At 33.9% G+C, this 27,208-nt stretch overlaps 1 protein-coding gene across 12 annotated transcripts in view; it reads right to left on the minus strand.

Moving 5' to 3' along the window:
* Nucleotides 1-27,208, minus strand: part of ttk (zinc finger and BTB domain-containing protein ttk) — a 54,443-nt gene that overhangs the window by 5,173 nt on the left and 22,062 nt on the right. The window contains exon 5 of one of the 12 annotated variants that reach the window (XM_046628509.2): nucleotides 346-9,434. The exons of 10 other annotated variants lie outside the window; for them this stretch is intronic. In XM_046628509.2, the coding sequence (XP_046484465.1) occupies nucleotides 8,806-9,434 (629 nt within the window). In that variant the 3' untranslated portion in view covers nucleotides 346-8,805. Of the gene's footprint in view, nucleotides 1-345; nucleotides 9,435-15,450; nucleotides 26,535-27,208 lie in introns of those variants that run through there. One more of the 12 variants, XM_046628511.2, reaches the window with a different exon arrangement.

Genomic DNA, 27,208 nt, shown 5'->3' on the forward strand with positions numbered 1-27,208 from the left:
TATACTTGTCTCGATTGAAGTGTGGAAGTATCAGCAGCACGTCGTGTAATTATTCACGGTTAATCAGCTGACCGGTCAATCGAGGTTCTAGTGTAGATATGTTGAGAGCGTGGAAGATATGACAGGTATTCGTAGAGAATAGAAGCGTTGTCGTGGTTTTATTTGTTATCAATTCGATATATATATATAGATATATTTTTTTTTTCTTCTATGGAGAATGTGCTCAATGATACAGAAAAAAAGTTTGGGTCCAGTAGACTATTGCAATGTATATCACAAAGAGTTACAAAAATACTACAATTAGATAAAAACAAATGAAAATAATATTACTTGTATCGTTATGTATTATTATTGTTGTTGTTGTTGTTGTTATTATTATTACTAGTATTGTACGTGTATGTATATATTTATTTATGTTTCTTTATATTTCTTTGTTGTTCAGTTTATACAGGTGTATATACTTATATATTTTCTTGTTACTGTCATACTTTATTTCACTTCTTTCTTGTTTCTTTGTTATTTCTTTTCTTTGTTCCATAATTTTTATTGTTTCACTTCACTCTCTCACTTTCTCTACTTTTTTCTCTTGTGCTTTGGTTGAACAGTAGTCAGCAATGCGGATCGCCGCGGCAGGCACCAAGAATTAGGCACATCATACGATATATAATCGATGATAACGTGGTACATGCATGTGTATGCATGGATGTATATACTATATATTTTTATAAAAAAATACCAGCTAACGAATACCAGTAGATGATTTTTGTAATGTATTTTACTTTTTTTTCTTTCTTTATTATGTTCTCGTCGAATTATCAAATAATCTATTCTTCTGCAATATCTTGTGTGCATTTGCGAGTGCATGTGTAGTAAATTAGTTGATTCTCTTATTTTATACAATAATAAAAAAATAAAATCATAATATTGACCCTTCAAAAGGACAGGTGTTCTTCATTACAGCTGGTAGTAGTAGTAGTAGTAGTAGTAGTAGTAGTAGTAGTAGTAGTAGTAGTAGTAGTAGTAGTAATAGTAGTAGTAGTAGTAGTAGTAGTAGTAGAGTAGCGGTTGTTATTATAATTGTCCGATAACAATAATAACAATAATAACAATGACGATGACGACGACGATGACAATAATATATTTCTACTATAACGACAGAGTAAATAGAAATAATACATAAAAGAATTAATAATTGGTATTAAAGTAGTAATACAATACGCCTTGATCCGTGTGCACATGTGCGTCGTATGAATGCCTTTGCGGAACAATGATAAGCGTACGGAATAATTATTGGAGTAGAAAGAGCGGATCAGATCGGTTTTATGACCATGCCTCCTCTGTTATTTTTTTTTCCAAAAACTACAGATTACCCCGTAAATTCGATCGTAATCCTACACAATATCCGGTACACCAAATTCTCCCCGTACATTTTGTTTCCCGCTATTGCATTTATTTACTATTTGTACTTTTCTTTACCATTTCTCTCGGCATTACATCAGCTTTTGCGACCGTCGAAGAAATAATACAAAAACACGGCAGGGAAATGTTCCGCCAGGTTTATATTCATATTGTGGCGTTTGGCAGGTAATTTCAAAAGATCATTACATTATCTCAAAAATGTAGGAATATTGACAGAGGAAAATGGAAAAAGAAAGAAACTATAAGAGATAGAAAGAAAAAAAAATAGTAAATCACCTTCAACATTGAATAAAATATTTGCATAGAAAATTAATATAATGGTACTTGTTTCTTTCCCTTCCCTATTAATTCTTCTTCCTTTGTCTCGATGCATGCCAACTCTTAACGTTTTAATATATATTAATAACAGACGAAAATGATATAATAACTATACATGCGCTAGGTAATACTCGACGTTACAATTCAAGTTAGAAATAAAACAATAAATTTAACGTTTTATAACTTAAGATTAAAGATAAGAATGATAATGACGATGATGATGATGATGATGATTGTAATAGTAACGGTAAAACTAAATAATAGAGAACAGGATGGTCACACTGTTGTGTGTAATGTGTGTAAGAACTAAAGAAAATCATGTTCAACATGTGTATTTATTTAATTCTGCGTGACGAGTATAATTATTCAGAATGTACGAAATTTAATAAGAAAAAAAGTCAAATGTTTCGACGTAAGTATCATTTCGACGATAATCCACCCTTATTCGACTGAGCCCGGCCTGCAGAAGCTACGGTACGATAGAAACGATCGAAATAAGAACACGAGTGAAAGGAAGAACAAGAAAATTGAACTTAAATTATGTTTTACTATGCGTGTATAAATTATAGAAATTTAGAAATAGTAGAAATCTTTAAGTGGAAGACAATTAATTTTTTTTTTAATTCATTCTCCTCTATGCATACATATAATACGTTTGTGCGTATTGTCGCGACAAGTTGAACGACACGCTCTCACATTTGTCGGTAGTCATTAAATTTTGGATAAGAAAGATCCCCCATTCCCAATAAGGTAATTCAGCACCGATGCGATTCGCGTCACGTTTGGCGCGACTGAAGTTGCCGTCACCTATACGCAGAGTGAAGTCCTAACTAGTACGCGGTCCGTGATCTAAGCTGCTAAAATTTAATGTCCACGCGCTAAAATCCAAGAGCGGGTGTTCGCCAGGTTACTAAATGTCTCTAACCTCACAAATTTTGACAGTTGTGAATTGAGTATTAATAAGGATAACTGCCACCGACAACTGTCAACATTTTTGAGGTTACATATACGCGACAAATTGTTGTTTATATTTATGACTGTTGGTTGCATTGGCGAACAGCCGATCTTGAATTGTAGCGCGTGCGCATTAAGTTTTAACAGACGACGGAGATTGCAGTCTTTAGAAATTCGCTCTGTATAATTACAATTACGTACCAAATCGGATAGAATAGAGTAGGGACGTAGATACGAAAGTGAAAAGAAAAAGTAATTTCGGAATATAAGTAATATTCGAAAGTATGAATACGTTACAAAGGAGGTACACTTGGGGACAATGAATCTGAGACGGCTATTTTTTTATACTAGGCAGTCATGCTGGCAACACAGAGAAACCTGCAGCGCCACAGTCGGCCGAGCGCGAAACAAACTCAATCTCAATAAACGTAATATAAACCCATGACCGTCGAATCTAACCTTAGATTACGGGTCAATCTAACAAGTCATTATCCCCGCGGTATTCTAAGGTTAGATTGGGCGGTCAAGTTTGTTTGAGATTGAGTTTGTTTCGCGTTCGCGACCGACTATGGCGCTGTAGGTTTCTCTGTATTGCCAACGTAACTGTCTAGTGTAAAAAATTAGCCGTCTCAGATTCACTGTCCTCAAGTTTACCTAGTCGCTTTCATTGTTTTACACGGCGGTTTAGTGCTGAGTTGTATCCTCGTTGCATTTCTCTTTTCCTTCGACAATTTCCACGTACCTCATGTTATCCATCAATTCTTAACGGCTCACGCATACTGCATTCAATATATCTACATTCTTGTCAAACTCATAGCATGTGTATATACATGTCTACATTGACGTAGGTATATGTATGTATCCATAAGATTGACCCGATTTTGAGAAACGTTTGTCCCGCGGTTTTCTGTACATCCGCATTATATTAATTGCTATTTATAGGTACAGTAATATTCATTAATGCTTCCCCCTTCCGCCTACCTTGTTTTCGACCTGAAACAAAATGTGAGCTCGATTCTATACGAATTATGAGGGATTGGCAGTCATTGTCACATAATTCGTACAGAATCGAACTCGTACTTTGTTTCGGACCAAAAACAAGGTAGCCGGAAGGGGGAGGCATTAGTGAATATTAGTGTACATGTTATTAATACATCATCATTATTATTACAAGTATAGAAACTTATACCTATGTTATCATTATGTATATATTTTTATAACGTTGGCTCGAATAACAATGATAATGATGATGATGATGATGATAGTAATAGCAATAACAAAAGTAACAATAACAACCGCGATGATAATGGTGATGATGATAGTATTAGTATTAATATTAATAATAATAATAATAATAATAATAATAATAGTAGTAGTAGTAGTAGTAGTAGTAGTAGTAGTAGTAGTAGTAGTAGTAGTAGTAGTAGTAGTAGTAGTAGTAATAATATTGATTTGATACTATAATTTAAGTGTGCGCTAAATCCTTTTAGTTTGTCGCCTTCTGTTCTACTCGCTCGTTATTTATATAATAAAGTGCATTAAGCATTGCATCTGGAAGAATATAATGGAATCGATTGTGCATGAACAAGCATGCTAAATTGTCCGCTTTAGGTAATCGTCTCGACTAATAAATTCAACGTGCTTTTCATTAGCATGTACTACCTACTGCATACATTAAGTCATCGGTGCGCAATACATTAGAAATGATATTGATACATCGATATTCGTGGGTGTATCTGCATACAAAAATGTCTAGATATGTGTGTGTATGCGCGTGTGTGTGTATTACTAATCATATGTATAATACCGTGGCCCAACACCATTAATTTTGCAAAACTCGCAAGAAAATGATTATCATTATCGACATCATATATTTTATATCTCTCTATACTGCAGATCTATTTTTTTTTTAATTTCTTTTTTTTTTTTTTTTTAATACAATTGTATATCGTATGTGTGCATGATATGTAGATATATGTATGTACATACAGTTGACTGCAAGAGTTCGTCATTCTCTTATAAATATCTATCGAATTTATCCGAATATACGATCAAACACACGCATATAAAAATACCTTCGCGCGCAGCTGCGTATCAACATCAGCCGAGTCTTTATAGAACAATATTTGTCTAACCGTAATCGAAGAGAAAAACAAAAAAAATGTAAGTAACAAAAACTAAAAAGTGACCAAAGGTATACAAATAGAAAGAACCGAAAGAAACAGAGATGACGTGATTTTACTCATCTTTCGTAATTCAAACAGCATACTATGCAGTTGCGTGTACCTAATACTTACAGGTATGTGTGCAGTGCGGGTATAAGTTACATAACACGTACGACAAAAACGCTGCACACGTAACACGATACAATGTATAAGCGTATAACGATGTGAGTGCGCGTGGTTAAGTATAAATTATAGTTGTTCGATTACTACTAACACCCATATGCCCTGTAATTGAGATAGTAGTTAAACGTCGTATGGCTAAAGGTTGAATGATCGTATATAAGAGAAGCAAAATCCGTATTCTCGAGAATTATCGCCGTGTAGCTACATCAAAAAATACACGCATGCTGCTAGGATGTAAAATTTCACCGTTCACCTATTTTACAATTAAACTTCATCGTCATCGTCATCATCGTCGTTGTCGTCGTCGTCAAATATCATGCAGTATAAGGCACGTAAGGATGGTTCGTTACTCACTTTACGTAAGTACTGACTGATAGGGAACTACTGATTATATTCAATTAATGTGAGTGATGCGAATGAATGACATCTGCGCCGTGCATGAGGTCTCCCCTCATTTTCAGGCTAGTAATATAATGTGTTATACATATGTAATCCGTTTGTTGCTCATGCTGCTGCTGCTGCTACTACTGCTGATGCTAATTGTAAGCTCCAATTGAGCGAAAGAAAATCGCTCATATGTATTTGTATCACTGTCTTACGTGTGTGGGTTTCACAGATGAACTAGCTTGACCTGACAAACATTTGCCGAAGGTTTCCTACACCAATATGGGACGTGTAAACGGCAGTCGCTGTAAGGTATGTTGTACGTATACTTTGAAAATTCCTTTCTTCCTTCTTTCTCCTGTGACTACTTTGCATCTTATTCGCTTCTTACCAATATACGATCGCAATATTATACAGACACATAGATTTTTAGGTCAGTATTCTCTTTATATCGTGTAAAGTGATGTAATTGTTATTTCCATTATTATTATTAATCGCTACTTTTATTGTCATTGTCACTTTCATCGTCCGGCGGAGGTGCGCTTCGTTCAAATGAAATGAAATCACAAACATAAAATGTGTGCCAGTAAATGGTTGATTCGCGATTTGAATGATGTTCCATTTTTCGTTCCTCGTCGCATGTTGTATCGTGTAGATATCTTCGAATAAATTGTCATACCGAATCCCGGTGCCATAATATATTGTCGTGTGTGATTCTTGACATTCGTGTAAATACATCCAGTGGCGCATTGATGTATGTATGGATGGATGGATGGATGGATGGATGGACAGATGGATAAATGAATGAATGAATGAATGAATGGATAGATGTGCGATATAGATAATGAAACGCTATTAATTCGTTTTGAGTTCTCTCCACTATTGATGATTAAGAACATTAACAAAATAAAAAGGTTTTTAGAATCATTGTGTCATTGTCATAACTGTCACCTATACTAGATGTTATTGTTGTTATTCAGAATATTAGTGTTGTTATTATTATTATTATTATTATTATTGTTGTTGTTGTTATAATCTTCGTTGTCATAATTGCGAATAATAATCACAGAGGCCCGCACACACTCACATTCTCTCTCTCTCTCTCTCTCTCTCTCTCATATTGAGTCAACTCCCTTCCCTATTGCTTGTATTCAAATATTCATCTATCATGTTTAGTTAATTGTTTATTTATTCTTATGCTCGACTGATTATCATTTGTTAGTCTCGTTATCACTACCTTTCAGTGACTTTTTAGATCATATACAAATTTAACAATAACAATAATAATAATAATAGTAATAATAATAACAATAATAATAATAACAACAATAATGGTAATAATAATTATGGTGATAACGATGATAATGATAATAATAACAACAGCGATGATGATGATGATGATGATGATAATCGGTTTTCAACCAAACTCTATCAAACCATGTCGTTCCCCAAAAACGTAACAGTGATAATAGTATAGATTTTCCTTTCTTTTCCGTTTTTTTTTTTCTGTTCTAACCATCAGTCTACTTTTTGCAGACCGCAGTGTCGCTTTGCATAACGTGCGTAACTATCCACCCTGTAACACGTGCGCGTCATCCGAAAGTATATACACAGCATGTGTTTATTGTAGGATTTCTAACTGGTAGGTTAAATCGTACACGGTTTGGTTTTTTTTTTTTTTTTTTGTATTATCTAATCGATTTTTAAATTTTTTTTCACCCTTCCTTTCCCGTTTTTCATTAATTACGGCAATTTAATTGCCAGGTATATTTAATATTAACCATTAATTTATTAATATTTTGTTTTAGTACGGATTGCGTGGTAGATTAATTATTACACAATATTAAATATACGAATCACTCGAGCAGAAGAAAAATATAATTTCATCCGTCAATGCTTATCAAATATTCTTCTGCCACCTCTTATTTTCTCCTTTGTAATCATCACATTCATCATATATGTTTTCTATATCTGAACCCGTCGACTCTATCTGACGATAAAATTTTTTTTGTATTCTCATTATATGCATATTTGGAGGCTAATCGCCACTACCTACACACGCTGCGCGTGCAATTAAATGTAAAAAATTAAAACAAAACGAAAAACTACTTAATCCTCGTGCGTTAAGATGACAATAGTAATAATAATAATAATAATAATAATGATAATGATAAACTTACTAAATGGGTACAACATACTATTTAAATTTTATAATAGATAATAATAGATAATAATATTAATAATAATAGCAGATATTATTAATAATGATCATAATTAAAAAAAAAAAAATAATAATAATAACAACGTACATGAATATATATATAAACACACACACATATACATATGTGTACATAAACATATATGCATATGTATATATATATATATATATATATATATATATATATATGTATGTGTATATATATATCGACGAAGGAGGTATAAATTAACTAATTACAGAGACAATACGTGGTTCTTCTTCTTTACCCCTAAACATTATAGGACGTATTTGATACGCGTTATATATTCCGTTTTTAGTTTTTTTCGACATTTTTGTTGTTTCCACAATCCATTCGTTCATATCCTAAGTTAGATAATACAGAGCTCGATATTGCTGAAATTTCGCCGCCCCTCCCTTCAAATACTCTCGCATTTTCAATTCTAATCTGTATGTAAATGCCTAAGTATATAATATATACATGTGTATGATATATATATATATATATATAATATATATTAGTAGGAAGCTCTTGAAATGGAAAATAATTTCACTTGATTGTCGCAACGCCGAAAGTAAAGAGCAAGGGACTCGTTACTGTCCAATTGGTGTACTCGAACACTCGTATTCAAGTATATAAAGTACTACTCCAGATCGCAGTGACTGATACCCCGAACGCTGCGGTGGAAGAGTAGAATAAAAAAAAAAGTAATAAGGGAGGGAATCAGGCGACAAAGGTACGGGTATTGCTGGCTTAAAGCACGCGCATGTTCGTCGTCGTCATTATCGCGCGTATAAGAATGTATGTGTGTATACGTGTGTGTGCGTGTGAACGTGTGGGTTGCGTGCGCGCATCTCTAACGAATATGAATAAGATATCGTGTATAAAATATATTGTTTGACATTGATAATCTATATATAATAACAGCGTTAGTTTGAATTTGTTGTTGTAAATAATAATTTATATACATTTATTGTGCGCGCGCGTGGGCGTGAGAGCGTGTATGTGTGTGTGCGTGTGTGTGTGTGTGTGTGCGCGTGTGCGTATATATATATATACACACGTATATATCTATAAACATATATACACACACGTATAATATAAGCCGTGAAAGAAATCGCGGTTTCCATATCACCCCCACGTCAGCACCCTTTCCGTCGGCTTTGCTAAGGCTGTAGGTAAAAGCCAAATGGCATGACGCAATCTTTGGGCATGAAGCAGTCGTGGACCGTCTTCATGTGATTTTTCATTTTGTCGGGTCGTGAGAACTCCTTGCCGCATACGGGACAAGGGAAGACCTTCCGCTGGTGCCCCTCGTGGTAGAGGAAGGCGTGCCGTTGGAAGGAATACTTGTTCTTGAACGTCTTCTGGATGTCGAGTTTCGCGCACTCGGTGCACTGGTAAACACCTTCCGATATCGAGGCGTATCTGAAGAGGTTCAACCCCCTGACCGACATCTCCGTCAGCTGCTCGGCCGGGTCCTGGCACTGGGAGTTGGCGCGCCTTCTCATCCGTCGCTTCGCAACCTGCCTTACCGACGGAGCCGACATAGGCGTCGAAGACGACGTCGTCTGCGTACCGGGGGTCGTGCCTCCCGACGACGCCGTTTCCCACTGTTGCTGCTGCTGCGTCGACGCCGTCCCCGTACCGGTCCCGGAACCCGCCCCGACCGGACTCGACGTCGCCGTCGTCGTCGGCGTGCCCGACTTACAGCTGCTGTGACTCTCCTTCGACGATGCTTCCGCAGCACCGGGCGTACCGCCCTCCGTCGTCCTGCTCGACGTCGGCGTCGACTCTGCGAAAAGATTCCAAAAACATACCCTCGGTTATTCAACTTTTCACAAACTTGCTTGTTTTACTTCTCTTCTTTTTCGACACTAGTTTCGATCGAGGCCGTTATCGTACTTTATACTCAAGGATAAAATCCAAAGTCTAAAAAGGTCGACAAATTTTACATACAGAGTGAATTCCTAACGACTGCACGTTCCGCAGTCTGCTAAAATTTAATGCGCGCGCGCCACTATTGGAGAGCGGCTGTTTGCCATGACAACCAGCCATCATGAATATAACCTCAAAAATGTTGACAGTTCTGCACAACCGACAACTGTCGACATGTTGAGGTTACACACATCGCGACGAACACGTACGTACATGACGGTTGGTCATCCTGGTAAATATCCGCTTTCTGATTGTGGTGCGTGCGCATCGAATTTTAGCAGACGATGGAACGTGCAGTCGTTAGGAATTCACCGTGTATAACAGCGTAATGGTACACAGGTAAACATACGGCCTGTAGATACACGTCATATGCAATGCGGATGAATTTAATGCCGAATTTATATCGTTAAGCCTCGGGTGAAGTGAAAAAGAAAGAAGGTATGTACTACTACTTGTACTACCGTTTCTACTACTGCTGCTAATTGTATAAATCATAATAATACCGAAAAAATATAAATGAGCAAATGAATACTTGTGATAATGTCACGCGAGGTGTGCGTATAATATACAACGACTATGTACGTGAGATGCGTGTAGTAACTTATTATACACTGCGAATCAAAATTAATATATCTATAAGTATATATATATATGTACATTCTCCATGCTCCTATGACATAATGGATATTCTCGTTGCAGGAAAATAATATACTATCGAAACCTTGACGTGAAAATATATATAACTTGCTTATCCATGCTTGAGAACTGATGCACACGGTGTATTTAAAAAGAAAATGAGATAAATCATTTGATCTATGAAGAGTTATCATTGTAATGTGGTGATAATTATATGTGTATGTAGGGGACTGTTCAGGATTATACTTAATAATACAAGTGAAATGAAAGAAAACAGGGAAACTGCGGAAATGAAACTCACGTAAAATCAGAAAACAATTTTTTGGATTCATTTTTTTTTTTTTTTTTCAATAATGTGTGATAATGTATGCATATATTTCATCTCCTTCTCAAATATATGTATATGTTTCAAGTAATGATGGTAATAATAATAATATTAATCATATGATAATAATATAACCTATCTACAAAACATATATGTATAGCAAAATTTTACTTTGAATAATAATAATAATAATAATAATAATAATAATAATAATAATAATAATAATAATAATAATAATAATAATAACAACAACAACAACAATAACAACAACAACCATAGCAATCATCGCAAAGTCGAGTCAAAAGAAACCTAATAATAACGACGATGATGATAATGATAATCATGATAATATGGTGTCTGAAGCAACATCTCAACGTAAACAACGAACGAGTTTTACGAGTAGTTTTTTCTACGTGTCAAATGAGTTTTTAGAGAAAGAAGAAATGATGTTGCGTATATGAACGACGGCCAAAAAAAAATTTCCCTTCTGATGATAGATAAAAATTGGGGTAAGTGGGGATAAGGGGAGGGAAAAAAACGAAACGATTATTATCGAAAATGTAAAAATAATGAACTTTGTTCAGCTAGAAGAGAACATATAATTACAGATATATAATTCAAGTGCATACTAAGCTACAGCAGCTATAAATTGCATAAAAGCATAATTAATCGCGGTGTATAAAGCAAACGCAACGTGTCGCGGAAATTGTGTTTCGTAAAAATTTTACCCGAGTTTGAATATCAGCCGGCAAGAGTATTGGTAATAATAAAGATTGAAATTTCGTAAAAATTTTCTCTATACCGATTGTTACAGGTATTATATTATAGTAGGTATGCTTGTCAGCATTGGGCGTACATATGCGTAAACATTTGTTGTAACACCGTGACTAACAATATGGATAGACATAGCGGTGGATTTGTATTGAATACGGAACGCGATGATTCGTAAATATATAAAGTATAAAAGTAGGAGAAGAAGTCCTCAAAATTACTCGTTCAACAATTTGTACTGGCCTTGATAATGGCTTTGCACGACTTCGCGTTTTTATATATATATATTGTATATTTATACATGCTAAATCAATATATGTATATATGTATAGTAGATATATATATGGATTAGATGTATGTATACAATAATTAATCAATGATCATAGCTCTCTGTATTTGTACTACGTGTACTGATAATGCACGTCACACGAAAGGCATATTAATTTATTATTTGAAAAGCGGAATGCTTCACAACACGGTACCTTAGATATTTGCTAACGATTATAAATTTCTCAGGTTCATGTCTTATACACTTGCAGGTGCGGTAAATATGTATAAGTTGAGTGAAGTGAAGCTTGTGATAAGTAGTTGAAAACACAGATAGATGAATTTTATACTAACAATAAAAGTTTATATTTGAAAATAATATTATGTTTCGTAAGTAATCTTCAAAGCCGCATGATATCAGAATCGAGCTGGAGAAATTGTGTTCAAGGAACGTAGCAGGAAAAACCAAACGTGCAGTGATTTCGTTCATGTTTTTTACGTCCGCAATCGAGGAAGAAAAAATATACGTGCATGTATGTATATTAGGGTGATTCAAAAAAATCATCATTTTTTTCGAAAAAAAGTTGTAGTGAAAAAACGATGCGAAATGACGAAAAAATAATGCCTGCACGCGGGAAAATTTTTTACTCAAGATTTAGAGGTAGCGCAAGTCGATTTTATGTATTTATTTAAGGTTGTTTTTTTAATTAATTAAAGATCTACTAATAGATCAAGATCTAATATTTAAAGTTGTCTGAAAAACACACTGTAAAAAGTACAAACTTTAAGCTTCAATTTTCTTTTTTTTCGATTTTTAGAATTTCTTGAAGGGTAAAAATATACTCGCCAAATTTAGTTGATTTCTTTAAAAAAATGCGTTTCCGAGAAATATCTCATGAAATACTGAACTATGTCAAATTTAACAAGACAGCTTTTTTGTTAAGAATAAATCAATCTACAAAAAAGGTGTCTTGTGGTTTTTTCGTAAAATATATATTTCCACTGGCAATTAGGATCTTATCTAAATTTTACAAAAAAAAAACCTTAAATAAATACATAAAATCGACTTGCGTTACCTCTAAAACTTGAGTAAAAAATTTTTCCGCCTGCAGGCAATATTTTTTCGTCATTTCGAATTGTTTTTTCACTACCACTTTTTTCGAAAAAAAGAATGATTTTTTTGAATCGCCCTAATGTACATGCATAATGCATACATTAATCAAATCTTAAATAGTATAGAGTTATATTGCACTTTAATGCATCAAAAAAATAGATCATGCTAGCTAACAATGTCACGTCCTATACATCCTATATATGTATATATACGACGATGACGGTAGCAATAATAATAATAATAATAATAATAATAATATACCCAACATGCAAAATGAAAATTCCCACCTATCGATTGTTTTTTTCTTTTGCTTTCGTGTTTCCTACTCGCTTTCTGTTGTTTCCTCTTCCATGCGATAAGTCGCGTTGAACATTGACGCGGCATGAGAAAAACGTTATTACAGACGTTATAAATACAACCCCATGTTCAATGTATACATTATGTAGAGATAACAAGGAAACGGGAAACTAAGTAGAATAATTTTTGGCTAATTGTAAAGTTAATAATAAGGATGACGATGATGTGATACTACAGCGACTACTACTAATGATAATAAGTATAATAAAAACAACAATTACAATAATGATGATGATGATGATGATGATGATGACGATGATAATAATAATAATAATAATAACAACAACAACAACAACAACAACAACAACAACAACAACAACAACAACAATAACAACAATAATGTATCTAGTAATGTATAATGTATATGGCTGCATATAATATTATATTACATTGAGGAAAATTTAAAAATATGCCGGGAAAAGAAAAGAGAGAAAACAAAACAATCTACATAATTGCATTTATACCTTAAATGTATGCGTAAAATATTATAAACGTACATAAAACTCTACACATTCGCGTATAAAATAACAACGATGATTATGATGATAATAATTATAATTATTACCACGATGAAGAAGGCGAAAATGATGACTATGCTGATGATGATAGTAATAATAATGATAATAATGGCGACAACAACAACGGCAACAACAACAACAACAACAACAACAAAAACAACAATGCCGGTATATTAGTATAATTATTAAAGTAGTTACCTTTCTCTCATGTTCAGTGCGATTAGTTCTCCTCATACAGTATAACATATTATCTATTATATCGTATGTAACATATAACGTATGGTAGAGTGATGATAATCGATATTGAAAATTTACAATCAACGACCACAACAACAACAACAAAAACATCGTCGAAAATCATCATCATATAATGTATACGCGCAGTTACGTACCTGAAATTATATGCATCTATATACATTGCATATACCTATGTAAATATGTATCATATATTTCGGACTGTTATCGGATGTAATTATCATAAATAATTTACTTTCTATTTCATTAGATTTTATCTCATTTCTTTTCCTTCGTCTTTTTTTAATTCCTCCCACCGAGGTAGGTGTGTATATTACTCTTCGGAATACCGATCGACCGATTGTCTCCAATTTTTCCTCGCATCGCTTCGTACACATAAATAGGTATTATATATCGAAGGTGCAGTTTTCCTTCTTTTCATCGTTACAGATTTTACTATTCTTCACTTTCACATCATCTTTTACCGCGGGGTTCAAGCCATTCATTAACGACACGGGTGCACAGTGTATAAGGTATATATTATACATTACGTTGCATGTATATGATGTATTTCTTCTTCTTTTTTTTTTTATTTGTTCTGTTTTTGTTGTTTTCTTTACTGGATCGATGATGACAACGAACCATAGTAATCACAAGCTACCAACATTCATAAATTCAGATGACAGGTCGCCGCCAGATGTGTGTAACCTCAAAAATGTTGGTCATCCTGACAAAACAACCTGCTCTTACTCTATTATATCAGCGCATGCGCATTAAACCATCCAGTCGTTAGCAATTCACTCTGTACAACGTACATATAACAAAGTAGCGAGCGTTAATGGCTCTTGTTATTTATTTTATGTGCGCGAAAAATGTAATAAATGAGAATAGAGAATTTGAAAAATGATCAGTCTGTCGTTTTGTTATCACTATAATTGTTAATGTTGTTGTTGGTGCTCTCGTTAACGACGAGAATGCGACGTCGCACGGAGATGACGAGGGTAGTAATCATACGACGATGTCTACAATTTGTTGTATATACTCGTATACCTACAAGTATTCGCACAACTAACAACTATATGTGTATGTATGTATGTATATTTATATATATCTATATATATATATATATATATATATATATATTTATATATATATATATATATCTGTAGAAATTCTAAAAAAATCTTTGAATTATATTACTATTGAACACTGTTCGTTTTATTATCAATTAGATATTATAATGATAATGATAATGATGGTAATAATAATAATAATAATCACTACGGTACACCTGTGGTATACTATAGAAAATACCTATACGTATATGTATATACACCTAAATAATAAACATATTTTGTGTATCTATGTATGCATATATATAATATGATATACCTGTAGTACAATTAGTTAAACAATCAGTGCATATATAGTAAAAATATATTATCTAAAATCTACCCTGCACAGCGTCAGAAAAACACACCCCCGAAATCAATTGATAATTACATACCTATATATACACATTCTACGTGTATATATACGTATCTACAATCTTAATACAATTTATATTCAACATTAATAATAATAATGATAATAATAATAATAATGATGACGATGATGATGATGATATAACACGTATGTATGTTTTTGTCGATTTGTTTTTTCTGGTTTTTTTGTCGTATTTTTTTTTTTTTTTTATACATATCATTTAATAACCACCGTATAACAAATTTCCACCTCAAAATTATTCATCAAATTTTTATTTCTTATTACAGCGTAATAAATTTATTCACTAAATTATTTAATTTAGTTTAATTTAGTTAATCAATTAATTTTTTATCTATATAATATATATTCAATTATTATTTGGCACTAGACGGCGATTGAGAACACCTGCGCAACCTGCACGTTTTTCCGTGATGAGAAAAAAAAAAAAGAAAAAAAAGATAGTTTTCATTTTTCTTTCTTTCTCTTTTAATTATCCGTTATATATTTAATTTCACATATTGTTTTCGAAAAGGCACCAAATCGCGCGAATCGCTAATCGATCCTGCCGAATTAAAAAATTTATATACGACAGTAAATTCGTCTTTTCCTTCAATTTTACAAAAGGTCAGTTTTATCAACGTCTTTTCGTGAAAGATTACAAAATACAGGTCTAGTAATTTGTGTCAATTTATTGATGTGATCTTTTTCTTGATTTCTCTTTGCCCTCGGTAATTTTTTTTAATTTTTTTATCTTCTTTCACTGACCCTTAAAAAAATACCCATACATAACAGAAACCCATACACGTCCAGCTACAACGTGTATCTATCTCACGTATGTATACGGTATTACTTACATATTTGTAAAACATATAATTTTCATGCGTTGGAAATCCCAACGACTTATTATCATTACGCCTGCAAGGCTCTTTCTTTCTTTTATTATCTTCATTTCTCTCGTTCGCTCTCTCTCTCTCTCTCTCTCTCTCTCTCTCTCCAAGTATAACATTCGATACGATATTATTATCATTCATTTTGTTTTCTCGTGTTGTCTGTTATATTGTATAATAATTAATAATATAATATAATATATGATAATAAACTATGCTTTTAATATAATTTCATGTATATATTAAAGTTTCTATCCAATAGTACAGTCTGCTTTTTAAGCCTCGGGATTTTTTTTTTCATTAAAATTTTTTTTGTTCATTTTATATTTATATCTTTCCCTTTGAACATTTGTTGTTGTTTTTTTTTTTTTTTTTTAATTTTTTTTTTCCTTAAATTCGTTAAAATGAATATATTCTTATATATAATTCAATTACGCGTTGTTACGATCGTGTTGTTTCAACTTTCTAATTTATTAATTTTTTTTAATTTTCTCTCTTCCACTCTCTCTCTCTCTCTCTCTTCCTTTTTCTTGGCAAAGGCTGTGCGAAACAAACCATTATATACAACACCCCTGCAGCACTAGCAGCAGCAGCAGCAACATCATCAGCAGTTGTATATGATATATTACATAACATTCTTAATTCTGTTAGTGACTGTATTTTAATTTATTTAAACAAATCCTTCCTTGTTGTTCAATTTTCCTTTATATCGTAAAGAAATATTGAATTATATTTCAAGGCGCGCTCGCGGGACCCCAACCTTCGCAACATTTCTCCCCATAAACATAAATTGTAAACGCTCATGTAACCAAACAAAGAAAAACAATAAACAATTAATTAACAATACGTGAACAAACCCCCCTCCCCTCTCTGTACTCTCTTTCACCGCGAAGAAATAATAATTACGATAGTAATAATAATCATAGTGATAATAATAATAATAATAATAAAACCACGCTTTTCATAAATTTTGTCATCATATTAAACAAGAAATATAATTGATAATTATAGAGTATCACCATATCCCCAATGAAAAATTTTATAATTCTCAGATATTTGCTTACAACGGAAGGAAAGAGGGGGAAAAAAAAAAGAAAAAAGAAGTTTATCGCGTGTGTTAATCAAGATTTAATATACCTAAATTCGCAAAGCGAATTATACTTTTTCCCCTTTTATTTCTCATTTTCCTTGTTTTTTTCCGCTCCTCTTCATCATCAACCTCCCCTCGCCCTTATACAATATGGTAATTGGTATAGGTATATTTATATATATTTGGATAAACATAGTGCGGTTGTGAAATGCCCAGTTTTTACATATGTATATACACATATATATATATATATGTATATTATATATTACATAGACTCTTTTTAAGTAAGTTTTTTATATATATATTATATATACATATATATTGTACCTATAATCTGTGTGTAAATCAGTAACAGAGTTAACGTTCAATATAAATTACGAACAACGTTTCTTTTGTTTTCTTTCTTTTCTTTTTTTTTTCTCGTTTTGTTTCGCGTATTTGCCCTTTTTTGCTTCCTGCACAACGACGAACGAAGAAGGGAAGAAAAAGAATTCAACAATTTCATTACGTTTCGCTTGTCTTCCTCTTTCGTTTGGCCTCTCTCACGCCTAAAATGTTAGTCTTAGCCTCTCAATGATTATCAAATGTTTTCATACATGCACATTATGAACACATACATATATAATCTATTATACATATATAAGCTGTCGAGCCGCTGCCATGTTTTGTTGTCTTGGGTTTTTAGTTCTTTTTTTTTATTTGTTTGCGTTGTCTGTTTTGTTTGCCCTACCGCGTCTTTGACCTTGTTCCCACGTATAGTATTATATCGTACATTAATAATACACTGAGAAAAAAAATTTGAATCGAATTAAATTATCTAAACGATTTTTTTCGATAGTCCTAAGGGTAAATTTGTTAACAGCAGGACCTCATCCATTTTCGATTGGAACAACTTTTGGATTACTCAAATGGTCGTTCAGTCAGACTCGAGAGAACTGCATAAGCTGGTTTGTTGAAATAAATAGAAATATCAGTCCCAAGTATGCATTCAAATTTACCAAATACGCACGGCTCATCGTCAGGTGTAAATCATCTTTCAAGTTACTTTACCTGCGCTACCTCGGTCAACAAATCGACTACTTTGTAGTTTTTATGAACACTGGTGCTCATAAATACCATGAAATATTCTCGTTTTCAACAGGAGGTAGCACAGAAAATAGGATTCGTGGCATGTGCGCACATGACTTCTTGACTCATGCGAGTGGAACTTTACACTCGTTAAGAAATATCTACTTTATGCGCAATTGCTACGTAAATATAACAATTCCGTTGTTCCAACTGATTGGTAGTTTCTTAAATCGAAGGTTTAAAAAATTACTTTTCTGGTTTGATGAAGTTTTTTTTTTTTTTTTTTTTTAGTGTATACATAAGTCACGCATACCCACCCCTCTACGCATGTGTGTGTGTGTGTGTGTGCGTGCGCGTATAAACGGTATTGTAGGAATTGATCATTTTCTAAAATTGCATGTTAATTGTCAAGTGAGCCGTGTTACGCGTCTGTTACATGCATGATGTATAAAATGCGCATAAGGTATAGAGTTATTGGTATTATATGCCTGAACATCGTACGGTAGCGGAAAAATAAAGAGGGATGGGGGATTATTTACTTTGATATTTTTATTCCGTTTTTTTTTTTTTTCTATCAAATTTGACTTGACGCGTTGGACAAAGACTATATAGACTGACTATATAGCATCCTTTGAACGGGACTCCGATAGCCATCTCGTCGTTATATCTTGAACCCCGCACACCCCAAATATACCAACGTTGGTGTGTAACACATGTATCTATATAACCTATACCATATAATAATGTGTTTGTTGTATCTGTTGTCTTTATCGATTTATTTCATTATTTCATTATTTATTTATTTATCTAATTGTTCATTATTCATAATTAATTTAATCCTTCATTCGTCCGTCCGTCTAAACGTTGGAAAATGTACCTACTATTCTGTTCAATATGTTCGACAACACTGTGCAGTATACCTATACATTCTATCGAAATTGGTCCGTAACGTGCAGTGGACAGACGAAAGAAAAAAATATCGAATATGTACTGCTGAATTTTGTTTGTTTCGTTTTTCAATTTTATACTATTAAGACTTTGCAATTTTATCATTTAAATCGTATAATTGACAGGGTGATTCTCATTTACATCTATATATACATACGTTGCGTGGGTTTATTGTGTGTGTATGTGTTTTTAGTATATATACTATAAATTATTTAAAAAGAAACGTAACCACTTTGGAGCGATTTGTCACGATTTGATTGTTGATGCTTAATTTTTAAGACGGTCCCCCTATTCCCTTAGAGATCCCGACCGGTTATTCCGATGCAACCCTGCAGTGCGGAAATTCACATACGACATACTAATATTTCATTTATTTTTTTTTTTTTTCAACGACTTCTACACGATGCATTATATGCATTGATATATTATGTGAATATATACATTTTTATTTATTCTCTAAATCTAACGACGTTATTCTTTCTTTTTTTTTTTATACCATCGCACGCGATTTCAAGTACATATCTATATAATATGACGTATAGTTTGAAGTACAATATTGATGTCAAATTGTTTTATAGATATTTGGTTTTCGTTATCCGTTCCATTTTTTTAATATTAGTATTATTATGGTTATTATTGTTATTGTTGTTGTTGTTGTTGTTGTTGTTGTTATTATTATTATTGGTGTTGTTGTTGCTGCTGTTGTTGTTGTTGTTGTTGTTGTTGTTGTTGTTGTTGTTGTTGTTGTTGTTGTTGTTGTTGTTGTTGTTGTTGTTGGTGTTGTTGTTGTTGTTATTGTTTTTATTATTATTATTATTGGCACCGTTCATTTCTACGTTTTTATCCGGAACGCGAAACTTTGTTGACTTCGATTTAGTCGATAGAAGAAAAGAATAAATACATGATGTTAGAAAGAATGAGTAACAAAAGATATTGCACCCATTTCGTCGTCTTGTATTATTTATTAACAAGGGGTGCAATTTGTGTATCAATATAATGTAGGTTGGTTTGTAATATTTTTGAAAATTGTCAATCCCCGCACGTATAAATGCTGCACTATTGATTCTTGTTGTGTGCGAAATTTTCTGCTTGAGTTCTGTGTGTGTATGCGTGTGTGTGTGTGTGTGTGTGTGTAATAGATATTCAAATGATTGGAACGATCGGAAAATGAAGAAGGCTCCGAAGTGTTAAAGTATTCCTAATTGTAAGATGTATAATAGACATATACGCAAGACGAGTGCGGGCTTTTATTTATTATAAAGTAAGTATATATGGAAAGTAGCCTGGTTAATGTGTGTCTGTGTGTGAATATGTGTGCGCTGGACTGTTTCATAATAGGGCAATATTTTTATCTAATGTTTTTTTTCTCCCGAAGAAGGATATATATATATTGTTAATTTTGACTGAACTAAAAATTTTCCCAAGCTGAAGGAATAATTTAACTCACGCGTAGAAGAGGTTTTTCTACTCATGCTATGTTCGCGTGGCTCTTTTCCATTTGTAAAAATAATCGTGTAATTTGGTTTGAACAATGGGACTGGCGCAATTTTAATATAAATAGTGAGATGCTATTGTTGTTTTTGAACAAAAGATAAGAAAATGCCTGCTCTCGCTAATATCTGATTTCCGGTATTTTCGACGCGCAAAGAAAAGTTCGCTATAAGTTTTGAAGATAATTCAATCATCGCCAAGATTGCGTCTATGAAATTTTTTCAAACGTTATTCAAATGGGGAAAAGACATAATACGCTCTTGATATGACTTGATCTAATAACCCTGTGTTTCGGAAGGATTTTTTTGTACAGCAAAAACGAATACTTAGACCCAGATTCCGGCTAATAAAAAAAAAAAAAAAAGCAAATAAAAATAATAACGTTGCTCTAATTTAAAACAGTCTAACATGTGTATTACAATCTGTGATCGCGTTACCGCTTCCGGTGATTAATAGATTGATTTCTACTTATTGTTAGATATTATACCGGATTTCTAAGCTAATAGCAAAGTCCCCGCGTTATATCCATATATCAGTCTATCCAATGTGTCAGTGCCTGCAGGTAAATACTACCTCGTTACATAGGTATATAATATTTGGTGTCGTATATATGCGTGTGTGTATATACATATATATGTATATATTGCATATAATGTACTACGTAGGTATAATATAATAGGCGTTACACGCGCGTACGCAGGCCTGGGTCGTCTAATTGTAAGTAAGTCGTATTAATCATACCTTGACTACCTAACAAGTCCGTATGTTCCAGACCATACCGTCTTCGTACCCAGTATCAACACCGTGTGCCGCTGCAGTCTTTGAAGATGGGAAATTATGACGATCGGGTATAAAATTTTAAGGAGCAATGATAGTGATTACAAACAATTATTAATCCGTGGTTTTGTCGAGGGTGCGCGGAATCATGCCAGATACACATTCACAGGAAAATACGCCTGATTCTTTTTCTATTCTCGCGCGTTTGTCATTGGTATAAAAGAAAAAGAAAAATTGCGACCATCGTTCTTCCAAGCAATTGTCAAATATATCACCGCGCGCTGTTTATTTACCATGGTATTAATTCGTGTTCATCTATATAATAGACATATATTCATTATTTTACTTCGGGGTATGGTGCACGTATATTTATCGAATAACCTCTCTTCTCCATATTGCATGTATCTGCGCACGCGCGCACAAACACCGACACACATATATATCTATATATGTATATGTATATACGGTTCGGATCGTCAATATGTACAATATTGCATTTCATCAGTCTAAATGGTTACCTTATTTTGTATGTATATATGTATATATATAATAGGGTGTCTCGAAAAAGAAAAAAAAAATCGTTTTTCATACTCCTGCCCCTTAAAACTTGAGTTTTGATAGAAAAACGTAATTCTTGCATGGAGAGTGCTCTGTGGCTTAAGTGTTTCTAATTACAACAGCCTATTGACATCTATGACGAAATTTTTGGAAGGAAAAATTCGAGACCATGAGGATTGTGTTTCAAATTAAGAGAAGCAAAATTTCATTAAGTACATGTTTTTTTTTATTCCTAATTTCTGTACTTGTTTTTCTCTCTTTTTTTTTATTTTGAAATTACAAGGAATTAGAAATTGGGAATAAAAAAGAAATTTTATCTAATGAAATTTTGTTTCTCTAAATTTGAAATACAATCCCCATGGTCTCGAATTGTTCCTTCCAAAAAGTTTGTCACGGACGTTAATTGGCTGTTACAATTCGAAACGTCCAATGAGCGGCGGCTTCCACTTAAGCTACAAAGCCACCTCTTCCCGAGAATGTTTTTTTCTATCAAACCTCAAGTTTTGAGTTTGGTTTATATTATTTTATTTTATTTTTCCCCTTATGAGAAACCCTAAGACATATATATATATAATATATGTATGTATATATATTTATTTACTTATTCATTTATTTATTTATTTGATTTCCTAGTTTTTGACGGTCATTGTTCGTTACTATTAGAATTTTTTTAAATTTCTTCATTTCATGATTTTTATTACAACTACGGTTCAGTCCTCGTCATTGCCGTATTATCATTGCAATTCATTACGGAAAGAATACGGGACACTGCTGTACGAGTTTCATCGCACACTGCAATAATTATTGACGATCGCACGCGTCCATGATTATTTTTCCTGCCTCCCTTTTCCTCGCCCTCCAACCATAATTATTATTTCACGAAAAATCATCGTCATACGATCAGAAATTTTTTTAGCGATCAGTTTGTCATTCAAAAAACAGTTGCACATTTTTTTCTCCTAGGTCGTAATGAGAGAGAATTCAGAAGATACCAGTAGTGATAAAATAATCGTCGAAGAAGCGGAACGCGATGCGATACTTGCTTTGAATATACGCATACATACGGTAACTAATTATCGTGTGTTGCATTAACCGCAAAGTCTTTGATGCATCGGACGATCGTCAACTTTGGAATACAATTACTGACCCATTCGAAGGATAAGACAACCCTATACGTATAATAAGGGTCGGGTAAATATCTGTAGTATGACCTCTGCGTTACACGATAATAATCTACACCTAAGCTCGATTGTTTGCTGCGTTCCCTTATACCCTCCCATTTCGAAAATCCACCTTTCTGTCGTACTCTTCTGATAATAATGCACCATGAGAGTGAGAAAAAGAGATTGAGAGAGGGGATAGATACGTAGGTAGATAAAATATTTGTACAGGAGAGAGAATCTTAATGTGAAAGGTGTAAAACGAACATTCAACTTTTGTAGATTACAATGATAACTTATTCATTACACCCGCATCGTGTCCGAGTTCAGATCTAACAGGTATAGAAAGTACACGCGGTATTCAAATAAAATCAATTCTACGCAGCAACGACGTCGTCTCCCCTTATCGTGGCACAAAACGAAACATCTAGTTTCCAATGTTTATCTCTTTCTCTCACTCTCAAGGTGTGTCACTATACTACGTATTGAGAGCAACGTACACGAAGCACACGCGCTTGCCATGTCTACCTATGTATGTATTACTGCCACGTGGTCAATTGTAAGCCAACTCAAGAGTTTTCTTCTCTCTTCCTTTCCATAACTTATTCTCTAATTATCTATCGTCGCCCTCCTCTAATATTATTGTACCTGCCCATTGTACGTAGGTACACCGAAACCCCGATTTCGACCACAGCATGGGACCTCTGGTGATGAAAAAATCGGTATTGCGTAAACCCCCCACATTGCGAAATCAGGTACGTCGGAATCGGAGTTCCAGCACGTGTATCGGAGCATAGTGTAAGGAGTAAGATGTGTTCCAATAGAGGACCAATTTTCGTACAAGGTCGCGCAGCCCGCCAGTTGACATCACGGCGAGTCACGGTTAGCCTACAGCGCACGCGCATGCACGCGTAAAAAATACAACATAACCTCAACTACAGCGTTGATAAATGCATTGTTTAGTTAAGGGTTGTAAGAATCGTGGTGGGAGCTGGAGAGGTGAAATTATTCGAATTTCCAATACGCGTGGACACAAGAATTTAGTCAACGTTTCACGTGTAACATTCCAGCCCATTTCTGAATCTTTCAACAGCTTTGAATTGACCGTTTGTTGTGACGTCATGTGTGAGAACTTTTCTATTGGTTCGTCCGAAAAGCTGCGTTGTACCACACCTGACTCCTCGCACCATGCATCAGAGCATCTTACATGAATAATGTTTCGTAATAACGACTTTAAAAAAACCGTACGAAAAAACAAGTTCAACTTTTTAACGTTCGCGATATATTAAATTGAATACCTACATCCCCTAAGTCTGTTTTTTTTTTTAAACTTTTTTTTTTTTTCTCTCGCATTTTAGCATTTTTTCTGATACCTAATTTTTCTTAAATTTTAAATTTAAATATTATATAGGTACTACATGAACACTGGTTTTTCTTAAACTTATGTTTCAGTGAAAAATCAACCATATTAATCTATATGATATAGCTATGTCCTATATGTATGTATACATACATGTACTTAGTGAAATCCCTCAGTTTTGACACATTATATGTATGCAGATATATATATGTATATTGTATACATATTTTTTCTTTTACAATTATCATTTTACTTCTATTTGCAACGCTTCTTTAATCTAGAAACCCATTTTTTTTGCATTTCGTTTTTTCCCTTATTTTTTTTTCTTTTTTTTTTTTAAATTCATTTTTTCTTTTTGTTCAACATTTATTATCATTTATCACTTTGGTCAGCTGCAGTGCATGTAATGAATAATCCCACGAGCGACGCACATACGAAGGTATATGTATTATATATATCCGATTTTGAATCGTTATTATTGATATTTTTTTTTCTTCCTTATATTTTTTTCTTAACTCACCTAATATATGTAATCCATATCACGATAGGGATAGTCTTTGTTTTTATGTATATATTTACTTACTCGTTTATTAATTTATCAATATTTCGCAAAGTAAAACTTTCGCGTTTTCTTCGAAATCGCGCCGAAGCTGAAGGGTTTACGGTATCCTTTGAATCTAATCGCAACAGGGTACCCGTGAAGTAGAATTTCTTTTCAATTCTAATATTTGATCAATATACTTCATCTTTCAAGATGCATGTTGTCTCGATTAAGTACCGTAATGTATTGTACAATATAACTCTACCTCCCTCCCGATATAATACATGTATATATATTATATATTATATTATATATTATATTATATATTATATTATATATATACACATATTTTATATTCCTGCTGCTTATTGTGAAAAGTGAAACAGTCCTTATAACTCGCCTACGGTTTGTTATCTACAAATAAATCGGGGACCAGATTTGGCTAAGGGGTTTAGGCTGAGGGTGTGTCGAATTTGCGCGTGATCCCTTCAACGTACGACAATAATAATAATAATGATAAAAATAACGATAGTAATAATATTAATAATAATAATAATGATAATAACAATAATAGCAATATTGGCGAGAGAGAAATTATGCTCCTTTCGCATCTCGTATGAATCGGGGCGGGGGGGAACCCATCTCGCACTCCATAGGCTCTGTCCTTGTGTACGTGTGTGTGGGTGTGTGTCAGAAAGTGTTTTCCGCGCGGGTGTGTACTTATGTAGAGACAAGGAGGATATCTCTCCTCTACCGTTGCTGTCCGGCAGCGCCGCCAGATCCGCTGCTCGCGGTGAGGTTATGATGGGGTTTAAAACTATGAATAATCTTGACGTGAGCAACCATATTGTCCTTCCGCGTGAACTCCTTGAAGCATACGGGGCAAGGATAGTACTTGACGTTCGGTTTGTGGGAGGTGACGTAGTGACGGCAGAAGTTGCTTATGTGGGTGTACGTCCTCTGGCATACGGTACACCTGTAGACGTCGCCCTCCTTGACGCAAAAATCCCTAACCGAACCCTCGGACCGCTCGTTCTCGACCTTGAACGAACTCTCAAAGTCGCTTTGACTTATCTCTGACTCGGCCGATACCAAGTTGAATATGGCACTGCTGCTTAGATTATGCTGATCTTTGGATTGTAATTTTTGGTCGGACGACGACTCGGACTCGAAATTATCCCCCGCCGTCTGGTGGAGCTGCTGATGATGAGTTTCGCTTCCCGGTTGCTGCTGTTTCGAGCTTATCGTCGCGTCGTATTCCTTCCGGAAGCAACGCTCGAAGTCTATGCGGATCGACGGCGACGATGCGGATGCCTGCTGCTGCGTGTGAACCCCGCTGCCGGCACCAGTCGACGAGTCTTCACCGATTTCTGCAAAATTTCATCAAACTGATATGTCTTTAACGAACGCACCATCGCCACATAATGCAGACCAACAATCTTTACATTTGCAATGGATCTGTACACATGCGTTTAGACACACCCCGCGATTCCTCACCCCACGGTTGAAACTATGAACTTTGAAAATTCTTCCAATAATCGAAAATTACAGATGCTCGATACTTGAACACGTTTCCGACCGATAGTCAAATGGAAAGAATCATTCCTTGACTCTCGTTTATCTACTGGTACTACTACATTATGCTTTTACTCGAGGGACAGAAATTTCGTAATACGAGTATTTTTGTGCAAAAAGACGTGCACGGTTGATTCCTTTAGCTTATTGGTTGTTCGAAATAAAATTTTATTCCTTCTCTTTTCTCGTTACTAGATGATCGGTTGTCTTCGTATGTGTAAACGCATATACAGATTCATATTCTTTTAATAAAGACCACTGTATAATAATGTAAGAATTTCAATAATAAATATGTAAACAAATCAATTAGAAAAAATAAAAAAATAAATCAAATATATAAATTAAGTAATTTGTGGGGGGAAGCAAAAGGAAGGGTAGAGCCAGCAAAAGTTACTGTGCTTATTACTCCACATGTGTTTCTTTCTTTCCTTTAATTTTGTTTAATTTTATTACATTTTCTTTCCTTTCT

This window comes from Neodiprion pinetum, chromosome 5, assembly GCF_021155775.2.
Source record: "Neodiprion pinetum isolate iyNeoPine1 chromosome 5, iyNeoPine1.2, whole genome shotgun sequence".
Lineage (NCBI taxonomy): Eukaryota > Metazoa > Arthropoda > Insecta > Hymenoptera > Diprionidae > Neodiprion > Neodiprion pinetum.